The sequence below is a fragment of the Xiphophorus hellerii genome, chromosome 21 (assembly GCF_003331165.1).
Source record: "Xiphophorus hellerii strain 12219 chromosome 21, Xiphophorus_hellerii-4.1, whole genome shotgun sequence".
NCBI lineage: Eukaryota > Metazoa > Chordata > Actinopteri > Cyprinodontiformes > Poeciliidae > Xiphophorus > Xiphophorus hellerii.
In genome coordinates, this window is record NC_045692.1 from 5,175,955 (window position 1) to 5,190,701 (window position 14,747).

General features: G+C 39.6%; 1 protein-coding gene across 2 annotated transcripts in view; it reads right to left on the reverse strand.

The window, feature by feature from the left end:
* The window catches only part of LOC116711717 (partitioning defective 3 homolog), a 396,764-nt gene that overhangs the window by 190,490 nt on the left and 191,527 nt on the right, over positions 1-14,747 (reverse strand). For both annotated transcript variants that reach the window (XM_032551185.1, XM_032551184.1), the window contains one exon: positions 5,920-6,058. In XM_032551185.1, the coding sequence (XP_032407076.1) occupies positions 5,920-6,058 (139 nt within the window). The remainder of the gene's footprint in view (positions 1-5,919; positions 6,059-14,747) is intronic.

Below are 14,747 nucleotides of genomic sequence, written 5' to 3' on the forward strand. Positions count from 1 at the left end.
CATTACAACAAACATTTTCTTTCTTTTTTTCACACTCAAACAAGTCCAGCACTGTGGTTCCGAAACTCTGGTCCAAATCTATGTGTTAGTAAGGCACCGATACTTGGTGTGAATCTGCTCGGGATCCAACACATAACGCTTCAGCCCACAAGTCCCAATTTTCACCCCAGCATGTGAAACCCACACCTAGCGACGCTTTTCTATTACAGACGACCCAAGTGAAGTTGTGTGTGATCCAAATGACCTTGGAATAAAAATCGGATCATGTTTAACATATCCTTCCCCTGGAAATGGTTTTTCTTATACTCTAAATCTCCATGTAATTTCCCCTATTGAGGGGAAAATGGACTTTATTGACATATTCTTCTGCAATTTGTCACCAGAGGTCATATTGGAGGAGAAGGCAATTAAAACAAAATAGAATATTGTTTAATACACTATTGCACATGGTGTACAAATGCGTAATGTAAGCACATGTGAAGCTGACAATAACTCGGAATACCAGACCATAAGAGGCAACTCCCACAGTTCAAGGAAAATTATTATTACAGTCAATATGACGCCACCGTACCAGCTTTAAAGCAAATGTCACTTAATCAATATCTATAGTGTCGCCATGGTAATCACAATTCCCATTTTAAACCAGCTGCACAATTACAAGAAAATAACTGTTTTAAAAAAAAAAACATCTAACCCTCACAGCAGAGCACTGCGTCTGTTAGCTGACTTTACAGGACAGAGACTACTCATGGCTGGGCAGGAACAAGTTTACATTTTCGCTACATTGATTTGCCGCCAACTCCGATAACTCACGATTAAAGCCAGGTCTTAATTTTTCAGCATCAAAACCTTTCCATTTCATTTAGCTCTGAGTCTCCGTTCATTTATGGACGCAGAAGCTGCATAACGGAGCCGAGCGAAAGAGGAAAAATAACTGCTGATTTGATTAGGGGACTCCTCTCTCTTTGGTCTTCCTAAAGACTAAAAAAAAAATCCACTAAGTTCTGATAGCACTAAATGTTTTTTCATGACTCAAGCGAGCAGAGGTTGTGCATTTGTCTGTAGCTGCGTCTGTGCAACGCGTGCAAGGTGTGCACGGCGCCACAACTCAAACTCCAACGTCTAACCTTCATGATTCAGTAATTCAGCGGGTTTAGATACACTCCACATCAACCTGTCAGTCAAGCCCCGGCGGCTGTGTGTTTCCTGACCTCGCTGAGCCCGTCTCAACATCTGTCCTCTAACCACAACTGTCACGTCTCGCACACCAGGCAATATGTCTGAGTCCGTCTGAAATAACACCCAGAAAAAGACGGAGGGGAGCTGGCTACTCGCTGTCAAAGCCCGCAGACATTTACCATCAAATATCTCATGTCAAAGCAAGGAGCCAATTTGAGATATTCGCACATTGTAGAGTACCACAATTTGAAATACAATTCAGTTGGCAAGTCCACATTATGGCACAATGTGTGTATTTAATTTAAATACAAACATCAGAAGGTGTATTTTATGTAATGAACCAATATAAAATGTTAGAAGAAATGATAGAGGAAAATTGCTTGAGCTTTGGTATTTACGCCCCTTTACTCAAAAACTACGATACTCGGTAATCAGAGTAAATATTGATTATGCCTGGCATAAAAAGGCCTCAAAGACTAACATACTTAAGAAAGGACCCAACCAACCAATCAGCATGACGGATAAATCATGGCCAAGGTTGACTTAGTAAGATATTCTGTCTATCCCTCAAAGCATTCTCCGAATGAATATGACACTTTGGCGAATGTCATAACAACAGAACAACTAACCTTGGTACAAGAAAATGTCATTTATTAGAGAGACAGAAAAAATGCACCAACGATGCTTCAAAGTGTTAAAATGGACAAAAGAGACGGTCAGATTTCTGACTCTGGGTTGATGAAACTACTTCAATCGTTTCTTTATGGAAAGTAGTCATTGTGTCAAAGAATAAGCAACATTTGAAGCTCAGCAAAACTTCAATTTCAACAAATGCAGAAGGAGGTGATGTAGGTTAGATGAGACTAAAGGTGCATCCAGACCAGCTTTGTTTAGTCCACTTTAAACAAGCTCTTGTTTGTTTGAATAGAAAATCCGGTTCCTTTGGGAAGGTGAGAATACGTAATCGAACTCTGATATGGACCAAAAAGTGAACTCAGCTCTATCTAAACACCTAGGAACAGGCTTAGTTAAAGTGAACTCTGTCGCAGTTCAATGTCAAGCGAAGCGAGCTGCAGTGCACAGCATTCTGGGTAAATACAACCAAAACAAACTCTAGTGATAATTGGAGAAATGTCTCCTGGTCTTTTACCAAAAGCAAAAGAGAAATCCTTTAACCGCTAAAATCTGATGCTACTCCATTTTTGTTTACATTTTGTGGAGAAGGAAATATGATACTGATTTCTCATGTGTTCTTCAGAGGCTTTCATGCCATTCAGTAGTTCTTGGTGCAGCGCCACTACTGGCGACTGGGTGAACAGGTTTTTCAATAGTTTGGATGATTCCACAGTGTGAAAGCAAAACACGCCAGCTGAAAATGTAACATTGCAATTTTGGTCCCCAGTTGAACTCAGTCTACTGGACTATCAGGTATGAAAACATTTCAGCATCACACAACATTGTTTTTTTCCAGTGGTGCCAGGAACTTTGTCAGAATTACAGGAATAATAGATGTTGATATATACAGAGACAACTACATACTTTCTGCTGTGTATGCAGGCACATTATGGATGACCCAAACCTCACCAAGGGTTTCCAATGCACAAGTTTAAAAGTATGACTAACAAGACTTCACGATTCAAAAATGAAAAAAATCTCTCGAAGGGGCGCACGCTTGGGGATATATGCAGTAGATGTATGCAGATATACAAACAACATTTACACATCTAACTGCATGCTACATGTAGAATTCCCTTCTAATAACTTGACATTTCAAAGCCATTGGCACTTATATGAGAAGTGTTTGAAATTTGGCCAATTGTGATCAAAAGTCTAAATAGTTCTACTCTCAAACACCATGCTCTATGACTTAAATACGTTCTATTAAAAACTAAAACAGTTAATTCAAATGTGACAAAAAAAAAAAAGATTATTTGTTGTACGCCAAAAAAATTTTACAAGTATAGTCAACCTTCTTGCTGTGCTTTTTGCAACATTGAAAACGGAACTAAATATGATACTGATTTCTTCTATCATAAGAACAAAAGCCAAAGAGGAATATTTGGCCTTCAGAGTCAAAACGCCACTTCATCCATTTTTAGTTCAACAAAGTTCAAAATTCTGTGCACTCATAAGAAAGTGCAGAACATTGTTAAGAAGCATTGGTTGTCGAAGTTCTATATATATATATATATCTATATCTGAATAACATTTGAATTGCAAAATAAACGGCGCCTCAAATTAAGTCAAGGAAGTTCCAACCAATCGGCTGGATAAAAACCGGAAAATCCACCAATTAGATTTCAGCTGCTGAATATCACCCGTGTGTCGGATCTATAAATACAAACCCAACCTTTGCTACACACAGGAGAAGTGTGTCAGTTTAAAAGATGAAGATCTGTCAAAGAACCTCGACGCAGGTTAGTAACGGAATAACTCGGGAGGCAGACCGAAGACGTGCAGGGAAAATATCCCGACATTTTCCTGCAGCGAGACGAGACAGACACGTCGGAGATCTGAGAGCGCCGAGCTTCAGCTGTGATAGCTTACCGCATTGGCAGCCGCTCCGCCCACATCCCCAAAACTTTTCCACTTGCCTCGTTTGACATCTACTCTGCAGGCAGAGACAGATGCCCTTGAAGCTTCAATAGGGTATGAAAAAAAACCATTTTTTTCTCTTTATAGCAACCCCTAGTTATAGCTGATCAGAACATCATTTTGAAAAGCCAGTTGAGTAAATAAACGTAGCTGTGTAAAACCAAAAAATAAATAAATAAAACGTAGATAATTTTAGTAACGAAACGAAGAAAGGAGAGGAAAAATGGAGAGGGAGAGAGAGAGAGAGAAACGGGGCTCAGATGGAGGTAAAGTGTCAGGAGGAAACCTTATTGATCTGGAGTCTTAATTAACCGTCGGATGCTTCTGACTCAGTGTCTGATCTTCCATGATCAGTGGCAGAGTGGCATTGCTCTTGGGGGAGTTGGAAGAGAGTGGATGGAAACGAAACAGGAGAGTGGGCGGGCGAAGGGCAGGAGGGCAACACTACATAAAAAAAAAAAAAACGCTACTAATTCACTCAAATTTTTCTAAAGCAAATGTTTGACTTAAATAAAATCTGAAAAGAGAACCAATCCCGTTAACAATTTCTCAAGAATTCCCAAGAAGGGAGGAGGGGATAGCCTCTTGCCACGCTCTGTCGTCCCTCGCGCTGATGCAATCACCTTCAGCCTCTGAACGTGGATATGTGAACGGTTCTGTCAACGTTGAGATGACAGCGGTGACTGCTTGAGGATTGAATTGCCAATTCTAATCTACCTAAGAAGCCAAGATCTTGGCCCGCTGATTTAATTCGGGCCAGAATTGGAATTGACCCAAATGAAACCAGTGGAGTGGAGTGAAGGTATGGGGATTGGGGCTGACGTTAATCCCTGGAGGGTGGGGGTGGTTGAACAGTGAAATTGTGCTTTGTGGAATGTGAAGAGGAGAGATCGGGCTTTGAGGATGATGTCGCTCAAGACCCGGAAGGAAGGAGGTGGAATGCGCATTTTATGAGCACAGTTATTAATGTCAGGCAACGTGTTCACGAGGTTAGATGCTCAAGTACATATTCTATCGATCTAAAAAGAAAAGCCTATAGAAAGTACTCAGTGCTTCCCATAGGCTACAATTTTTTTTTTGACACAAAAGAATGACCAAAAAAACTCTTTAATGTCAAAGTGAAAACTAATATCCATAAAGAAAAAAAAGGCAAATCAAAAATACTTAACATAAAATAAGTGTTTGCTTCGATATTCGCCACCTTTAAAGGGAGAGTATTAGGTAAAATGGACCTTTTTGAGCATTACATTATGTTATAATTTTGTTCCTTTGTCAAAAACAAACCCGGATTGTTCCTTTGATTCTTTTATGCATGTTTGAGAAATCCTTTAATCTCCCCTGGCAACCATTCAGTTTTGTAAAACACCTGGGTGGATCTAGCCCCGCCTTAGAGATGCAGCTTCTTCTCAGAGCTTCAGTTTCCAGGCTTCTGACTCCTCCTCTCAGCTCCTTCAGACTAGCCAGAAACAATTAGCAAACACCTGGTGGAACTGTCCATCTGCTGAGCTAATTATACGAGCTACTTCTGGTAAAACGTTTTTATGCTGGTAAAAACATTAAAGGTTTAATAGAGGAGCCATATTGTGATGATCAGGCATTTTTAAAGAGACAGCAACCCAATTTCAAGGTGTTAAATTATGAAGTCAAATTTCCTTTAAGTCCTATTTGATATGTATACCATTTCTATACCAACTGAAGGTAACAGTTACTTGATTATACTTTAAAATTACCCTAAGTGCCTGGAAAATATATAATACTGTCTCTTTAAAATGACTGATCTAATTCAACATAGGTCCAGTCCAATTGGTGCTAGTAGTCTCACAATGAGTGGAATGCAGATCACCGGAGCGCAGTGCTGAAGCTGCTGAATAGTGACTTGAAGAGGGTGAAAATTTAAGCAATCACTTATTTTATGTTACTTATTTTTATTTACTTGCCATTGTTTTGCAGAAATCACATTTCATTTTGACGTTAAAGGGTTTCTTTTAGTATATTTTTTTTGTCAAAAAAAAGCCCCATTTTGTTACTCATGGTTGATTTGTAAAATCATCTAAAACATTAGAACATCCAAGGTAGGGGGTGAAAACTTTTTATAGGCAATGTACAGATGAGGGTGACTAGGTTTAACAGCCAATCAAAACTCACCGTTGTGTGCATGTATGCTAGCGCGTGATGCAGGCATGTTGTCCTGGCAGTCAATCGTTTCGTAGAGTGACTGAGAGAGTTGATCTTCATCGTCGTCCAAAGGCGCATGTACAGGAAGCTCCGACATTCCTGAACCGTCCTATCAATGGACAGACCAGAGTGCATGTTATTCTAAAATCTCATAGCTCATAACTGGACTTAGCTGGTGTCTTGCAACATTCATCCAACTTATATAAAAAAAATAGGCAAACTAGAAAAAAACAAAAAATAAATCACACCCCTTTAATCATTTCAAACTTGTTCATGTTCCCACCACAAGTTTTAATGCATTTTATTGGAATTTTATTTTTTCGGAAAACAGAACATAATTCCTAAGAGTAAAAAAAATGACAAATGGTATACTATAAAAATCTGAAAAGTGTGGCATGCATCTGTATTCAACCCATTTTACTGTGAAGCCCCTGAATAAAAAGTATTAAAACAACTGCCCCTTATATCCTATAAATGTCACAATTTCATCTCAGTACAATTACAGCTGCTAAATTGCTTGACGTGGTTTTCTGGTTTGCATTTGTAAAAAACATCTGTGTTCCCGTCCTGCCACTTCAAAATTATGCACCACACCGTGGTGGTTGTCACAGTGTATGGAAACTTGCAAAACATTGTGTGTAAGTTAGTTTATAATGATATTTCTCCGCTAAGAGATGTTTGTGTTCAAACAGAAACAGTCCAACTTTCTCAGTGTAGCTTTGTCCCAAGAGCGTGTTTGCTAAGCTATAATTTGTCATAACAAAAATGAAAAGTGAAACGTCAACCTGTAAAACTTAAATTACAAAATTACACTTTACAACATGCTAAACAGAGTTTTAACTGAAGAACATAATAAGCAACGTGTGCGAGGATGGACTGTATTCACACAAAAGGACAGAAAATCTCAAATGTCACATGGTTCTAAACTTGTGTCATCAATATTCAGGAACGACGGAACCAAGGCCGGAGAGTATCCATCTCAGCTTAGCTCGGTATTTTCCGGTTCAGCAGTGTGAAACAGGTCCAGCAGGGAGTCCAAGCTGGATAAAGCTCCATGGATTTCCCACAGGCCAACAGACAGCTGTCGCTAACAATGAGCTTGAGTAAAGGGACCAGTGACATTTGCCATGTGGTCGATGTTCTGCACTGCTGGTCTCTGAGCCCACCGCACACTTATTCCATGAGCCACTCCTTGTATGGGGACATGTCTGGTTTGGACACCACTGTTGTTGAGCAAATGTTGAGCTTTAACTGATAATAGTTTATCAAGCATTTCATTTCAGGATAAATTTCATGGAGTTGCAAATGTGCAAATGTGGGATCAAGGGTACATTCACACCAGTTCTGTTTAGTCTGCTTTAATCAAACTCTAGTTTGTTTGGCTAGAAAGTTCGGTTCGTTTCGTAATCAAACTCTGATGAGGACCAATAAAGCAAACTCTGGTCTGCCTAAAAACCTAAGTCTCAGTTTTACCTGAAGTGAACTCTGATGCGGTTTGAATGCCAAGAGGACCAGAGACCGATCCAAAAGCTGGCAGTGGACGATAGTACAGGGCATTCTGGGTAACTACAACTAAAACAAACATGCGAGTCAGGCGCTAGCGGGACAATGGTGTGCTGGTCTTTTACCTAAGACATAAGAGGAGTCCTACATCGGCTGAAATCTGACGCTACCTCATTTTTGCTTACATCTTTTTGAAGAAGAAAGTTGTGCTGATGTCTTCTTCTAAAGTTTTGTTTCACTTCTTTCAGCAGTTCTTGGTGCAGCGCCACCAGAGGCGTGGGGAAGGGGGATACCAAAAGGTTTGGTTTGCTTGACGCAGAGCAGCTAAAAATTTGACAGATGTTGCAATTCTGGTCCCCGATCAAACCCACTGAAAACACCTTTCGTTCCTTATAACCTGTTAGTTTATTGCACTTCTATACCATAAGCTTGAATCTGTAACATCCTGACTACAATTGCATACGCACAATACTCTGTTAGGTTCATCACAAAGAAGAGTTAAGAAAGAGCTGACATTCCGGAGTAGAGAGGAGAGTAAAATGGAGGAAAATTAGACTTTCGCGTAAACACAGAAGAAGGACCCGTGTGGGTGTTGGAGCCGAGGCCCCAGAGCAGCGAGGGTGCTGCCAAGCGGTCTCGATGTGCACGCAATATGCCAGGCTATGGGGTCAGGGGTACTTATTGGCTGTTTAATATAAATAAGAGGTTTAATGTGGTTGAAAGCACAAAATCTTATCAGAACAGCGTGTTGATAAGAGCGAGAAGGGAGAGAAACGGTGCCTGTGCACGGCTGGGTCAACACAATTACAATCAGAGTCATGGCTGCAGCCAGCCTTTTAATGAAACCATCTCCCAGGAAAAATTAGACTCAGTAAGGGTCAGGCTGCTGAAATGAAGACTTGTTTAACTTACGTTCTCACTTTTGCTCGACTGGTGTCTGCAGTTTTTTAATAGGCACTGAACTTTGACCGTGTGGAGGAGAGATGTCGGGGTTTGGGTGTTTACTTGTTTAAGTCGGAAATTATAACCCCAAACCCTCATTTGGCATTTAGCATACATCTCAGAAAACAGATAAAGTGCAACAGTGTTTATATCTCGTTAACCTTTTCACATTTTAGAGCATGACAACCAAAAATCAGAAAAAGATACATGGCTTCCTGTGAAAAATATATGTAGTGCATATAATTTGTACCCCCTTTACTACCATACGTAACTTTTCAAATGAACTTTTTAGCCAACACGCGCAATGCTATGTGTGGTGAGAAACTAATATTGAACTTTCCACGTTTATTTAAAAATGAGTTGATGTTTATACTATATTACATGCAGTCCTATTAATTCAATACTCTTTCCATTTTTGATGATAGTTCAATAACATTGGGACCTGACTGATTACACAAGTCGTTCCCTTGAATCCGGAACCACACAGAAGAAGAAGAGGAAGAAAAACTCAGAAATGAAGAAAACCTCGTCCGGGAATGAGAGAATGGTCAAGAAAAATAAGAGCACTGCTTGCCATTCAGTGCAGAGAAAAGTGTAAAAAGTTAAAAAAATTATACTTTTTTTTTAAAACTTCAAAATGCATTAGAATGTTGTTTTTTTTTTACAGATAAATCCATAAAATTCTGCATATTAAATGAATGACATGCACATTTACATCTATCAGCTGACACCATTCCAACCCCACAAACTATTACAATATGAAGAACTTCAAGGTTCATGAATGCTTTTGCGTGACACTGTCTGTCTGAGCTGTGCAAGTTGATTTTCAAACGTGTTTTTGCCTCGCAGGGCAAAACAAATGCTGGGGTTTGTGTAAGGCCGATCAAATACCGCTGCAATTTAATCGTTGTTTATTCAGGGTTAATTAAGTGTGTTTTGTGCATGTTAAAGCTTCGGGTTTTGCTCATCTTGTTGACTGATTTGAATGTTTACAGACACGAGACAGTGTGCATGATGTGACTTTTCCGTAAAAAAAATAAAAGATAAAAAATAAGTCTGCTGCCACCAAATATCCAACTGTCAGCTTGGTGTTTCTCAAGGGGTTATCTTTTCAAGCAACATGCTGGTTTAGCTGAAGCAGCTGGTTCCTGAAATAAAAATATGTTAAGAGTATTTTAGGTGCAAACCACCATAGTAGAGAACCCCAAAATTAAAAAAAAATAAAACATTTAAATCTAATGCAAATGAGTGGAATCAATAGAAAAAAAACACCCTGCTTGGTAGTATCAAAGTGTTTTCAATTCAGCCCGACAAAATAACTTGATGAAGGAGCTTTGGTCCACAATTAGACTTGTTTTCGAGTGATATTTTAATCTATTCTCACCATAGCTTCACTTTATGCATTTAAACCATCTTAATCTAGTCATTTTCTGTGGATTACCCCTCTGATTGAGGGCAAGGACGGAGCACTGCGACTCAGAAAGACTCCAAAATGTCTCCTTATCCAAGTATTTTTATTCATCAGAGTGAAAGAGTGTAAATATCTTGTGCACGTTTTATTGAACTGAGAAGTTATTTGTGGTAAATGCAACATCATATATACGTGTTGTTTGGGGGGGTTTTTTGCGTCAGCGTCTACCTGGCCTTGAGTAATCAGCGAGGAAGAAGAGGCAGTGCGTTAAAAGGTTCGGTCTTAAGCTTTCAAGCACTGCTGATAATGTCTCCTCCGCGGTCATTTCCGAACCCTCTATCCTGGTCTCAGTCGGTTGCCGTAACCCTAATCCAGTCTATCTCCGCCATAATGCTGTAATTACATTCTCTAAGCTGCTGCATTCCACCCAGGGCACAACTCGCCTCTCCTCTTCCAGCTCGATGCCGGGGGTTTCATTAGCCAAACACATCCAGGCAGAGCCTCGCCTAATGCCAACGCTTCCAAAAGTGAGATTTTATGGTCTTTCTGGAGTTCCACGCAATACTTCAATTTCACGAAACCACAACAGAAATAGGAAGGCCAAACCAGAGCAACACGTTGTGATGGAAAAATTACATTAAGGTCACATCTGCTAGTCATGTTATATGAAGTGCTTGTGAACTCTCACCAAAAGAACTATTTGGGTTACATGTAGAAGGCTGGAAGTTGTTTTTTACAGCTGCATCAGAACCAGACTGTCTCACCCCTTGTTGTTAATTCTTTATCCTTGGTATAAAACTCATGTGTTGTCTCTGCCTGACAGAGCTTTTTCATACAGACCTGCTTCATTACTGATTGTCCTACAAGCTCTCTGTATTGTGCACAATATATGAATAAACCTGATTGAGTGATTTCACCTTAGCAGTGCTTGGAAATAGTATTTTTTCCACGATACAAGTCCATGTCCACGAATGGCTTTGGTTGAAACATTTTATGACTCTCTAGGTATGAATATGATTTTTATGCCTGGCTTACCTGAAAGCTGAGCATAATTCAGTAACTTGAAGCAGGTGCGTTTAATTTTATTTGTATAGAACATTTCAGCAGCAAGGCATTTCAAAGTGTTTTACATCATTACAAACACAGAAACACAATGCAACATAGAATCAACAATCAAAACATTACATTAAGTCAAGTTCCATCAATAAATGTGTAATTGATTACATTTCAAATACAATTCTAAACAGGTGGGTTTTTAGTCGAGTTTTAAAGGAAGTCAGTGTTTCAGCTGTTTTACAGTTTTCTGGAAGTTTGTTCCAAATTTGTGGTGCATAGATGCTGAAAGCTGCTTCTCCTTGTTTGGTTCTGGTTCTGGGGATGCAGAGCAGAACCAGAACCGGAAGACCTGAGAGGTCTGGAAGGTTCATACAACAACAGCAGATCTTTAATGTATTGTGGTGCTAAGCCGTTCAGTGATTTATAAACTAACAACAGTATTTTAAAGTCTATTCTTTGAGCTACAGGGAGCCAGTGGAGGGACTTTAAAACTGGTGTTATGTGCTCTATCTTCCTGGTTTTAGTGAGAACGCAAGCAGCAACGTTCTGGATCAGCTGCAGCTGTTTGATTGATTTGTTTGATTTGTTGTAGAAACACGTAACACAGTGTACAGGCACTCATTCACTACTTGGATTTTCGACACAACAACACAACTTAGCGGAGAATTGTGAAGTAAAGTGAAATATGTAAATGGTCTTATTTTACCTTATTTCCACAATAAACAATAAAAGCAAAAGCATAGTGGGAATTAGGGCTGGGCAATAAATCAATAATTTAGATCACAGTAGACATGTGATCCATGTCAAAAGATAATATATGACAGAATATATAATAAGTTCACTGAACTCCGATCAAGAACCGCACAGCAGAGGTGCTGTGGTGGAGCAGGGGTGAAGCACAACCCACATATGGAGGCCTTAGTCCTCGACCCAAATGTCACAGGTTCGAGTCCTGCATGTCTTCCCCCCTCTCTCAATAGTCAATTCACTATTAAATAAAAGTTTAATAGCATCTTAAAAATCAAAGAATGGGCATGTAAGCAGAGGAAAGGCTTTAGCCGTTCAAAGTCTCTCATTGTTGAGCAGCTAAGCTAAACTAGGTTGGCTAACTCTCACTCTTTGGGTTCATTTATTAACATATTTGCTTTTACCAACACACCTTACATTGATGGCATGTTATCTTGTCTATCATACGTCAAGGAGCTGTGATGGCGGTGTGTGTTGCATCATATGTATGCCCCAGGGAAACAGGAAGTTGTGGATTACTAATTAAAAGTTCCTCATCACTGATGATTTAAAAAAACAAAACAAAGCAAAAGAGTCACATAAATCTGTTTTAGACAAACTGATGCTTATTCTTTATCTGAATTTCGTTTTTATCCCAGTAATGTAATCACATTAAATGCTTGATTTTTTTTTACTATGATTTAAAAAAAAATATCTTTAGAAAGGGGTTGCAGTAAGTGTGGAGGACATGGCCTAACTTTTAAACGACCATGTCATGCTACGTATGGATAAAAGGTTTGTGTGGTTTCCGCCTGCGCATGTTTTCCAATATTTATGTGTGTGTTTCTGAGCACCGCAACGATTCTCGAGCATGGAACGAGACACTCCAACTCCACAGTCCTCCACCGTGCTTCAAGCTGCCCACTCAACCCGCTAGATTCAATATATTATTCTCTCAATTGGTGCTATTGAGTTTCCCCTGCCGCTCCTAAATGAGTTAGTCCTTAGAGAGCCGGTCGGGAATGAGGGCCAGCAGCACTGGAATTGCATTTCTGCCGCTGTGTGAGCTCCTTCTCTCAATTTACTCGGCGCACCGTCGCAAACTGCATTTCCCAGAGTGCCGCACTCCGCACACTCATTTTATCCCCTCCGCGTGAGTTGTTGGCGTTCGCTGTGAAAACAGCAGAGCTGCACATGTCATGATCCAAAGACACTTCAATCAGTCCACATTAAGTTGGGAGGCAGGAGGGGCATGGGGTAAGCACAAATTTCCCTCTGCTTTCTCCTGCCTCTGTTGTGGGAAGCATCTCAGTGTTTTAAGGTCTCTCTCAGCAGTGGTCAGCTCAATACTAATAAAAGCATAATCTACTAGAGCGGGGCTCTGATTGATAGCTCTCTCAAGGTTCTATCGATCAGCCCCTCTCTCATCCGAGTTAGCGTCTTTTGTTCGAGCCAGCCACTTCCTTCCCCCCTTGTCTCTTTGCATAAAACCCTCTCAGGCTGACCAGCAACAATGCCGTTGGAATGGATCGCCAGCTGAGCAGCCAATGAGATCACCGTGTTGCTCTTTGCATCCACCCTAAGTTCTTCTATAGTCAGAGGTAACTTTTGATTGTTTCTGCTGCCACAATGTAAAGTATAACACAGAGAACAAAGTGCTGATGTTACTGTTTTCCTTTACTCCAATTTTTTTCCCTCCTTTGGTCTCTACCTTCATATAGATTCAGATTGTTCAGCTCATTAGAAGACTCTAACAGTGTAATATATGTACAATATATGTAGAAAACTTGGATTTTTTTGTGTGTTAGGGTTAGGGTTTCGTGTACAAGGTGCCCAATTTTTCCATCACCTTGTGTAAACTGAAATAAATAAAAAAACATTCTAATGGATGCTGTAACCATGGAGTTCCAGAGTGATGCTCAGGACTGTTCATTGTGTGGTTCTGCCGCCAGGCTTGTTAAGCTGACTCTACATTCAACTGCAAGTTGCATGTTTTAGCAGCAGCTCAGATCTCCATCCTGTTTTATGCTGGTTTTGTTAGTATTCACTGTTAAGGGGCAAGTGCATGGAAATAACAGCAAGCATCTCTGTCTGGTACTGGTGTCTAATGGGAGACTAATAGGCAGCATTCTTATCACAGTAGCAACAACTATTAACTATCACAATCGTTCCAATTGATATTACAAATTAACAATGCAAAAACAAAATCTTAAGTATTTTTGGTCTAGTTTCTTAAATATCTTAGGACACTTGAAATAAGACAAAACTGACTTACAAGTAACTTTTCAGCTTGTTTTGAGTCAATCATTCCTTAATATTAATAAAAAACTACTAGTTCCAGCAGTAGATTCTCTCCCTTATAACAAGACATTTTTACCATAGCACAAGTGAAATATTTTGCCAGTGAAACTTGTAATATTTTTTAATCAATATTAAGGAAATATTGACTTAAAACAAGCTCAGATTTCTTGCCGAAAAGTCATTTGTAAGTTAGTTTTGTCTTACTTCAAGTGCAGTCTGAGGCTGTTGAAGAAGTGATTTGTTTGTACCCCAAGCCAAAGTCACAAAGCCAGTGGGAAAAGCAAAAAAGAAAAAGAAAAAACTACACCACATTTATCCTTTCAACAAACACTAAAAATGACTTCCACGTAAAAAAAAAAAACCCCACCGTAAACGGCCACCATTTTCCACATGATACCATGTCAAATCATGCATCATATTTTCATAAGCCTGTCATATCTTTTCAGTCTAAAGCTCTAATGTTGATTAGCTGTCATGTAGAGTACATTAATACACCGTCACTGCAGTAAGCAGTGGCAACGCTAATGGTTCATTTGTTCAGGAACAGAGGACACACACGGAACTTTCTAAAAATAAAAATAAAAAGTCTAAAAGGACAAGCTATGTGCCGGGACATTTTTTATTTTTGCACAGGTTTGTTCGCCTTATTTACATAATTGAGTTTGTTTGACTGGAAAATATTTCAAAAAGCCAAGGGAAGATGGGCTCTATACGATCATGTCTTCAGGCTAATTTCACATTGAATCCTGGCCCAGACAACGTAGGCAGCATGATGCGGGCTAATGGGGGCTTCAATAAAGAAAAAAGAAAAACTCCTACAGATTAGCATCATTTTTATAATCTCTAATTACGGAGGCAA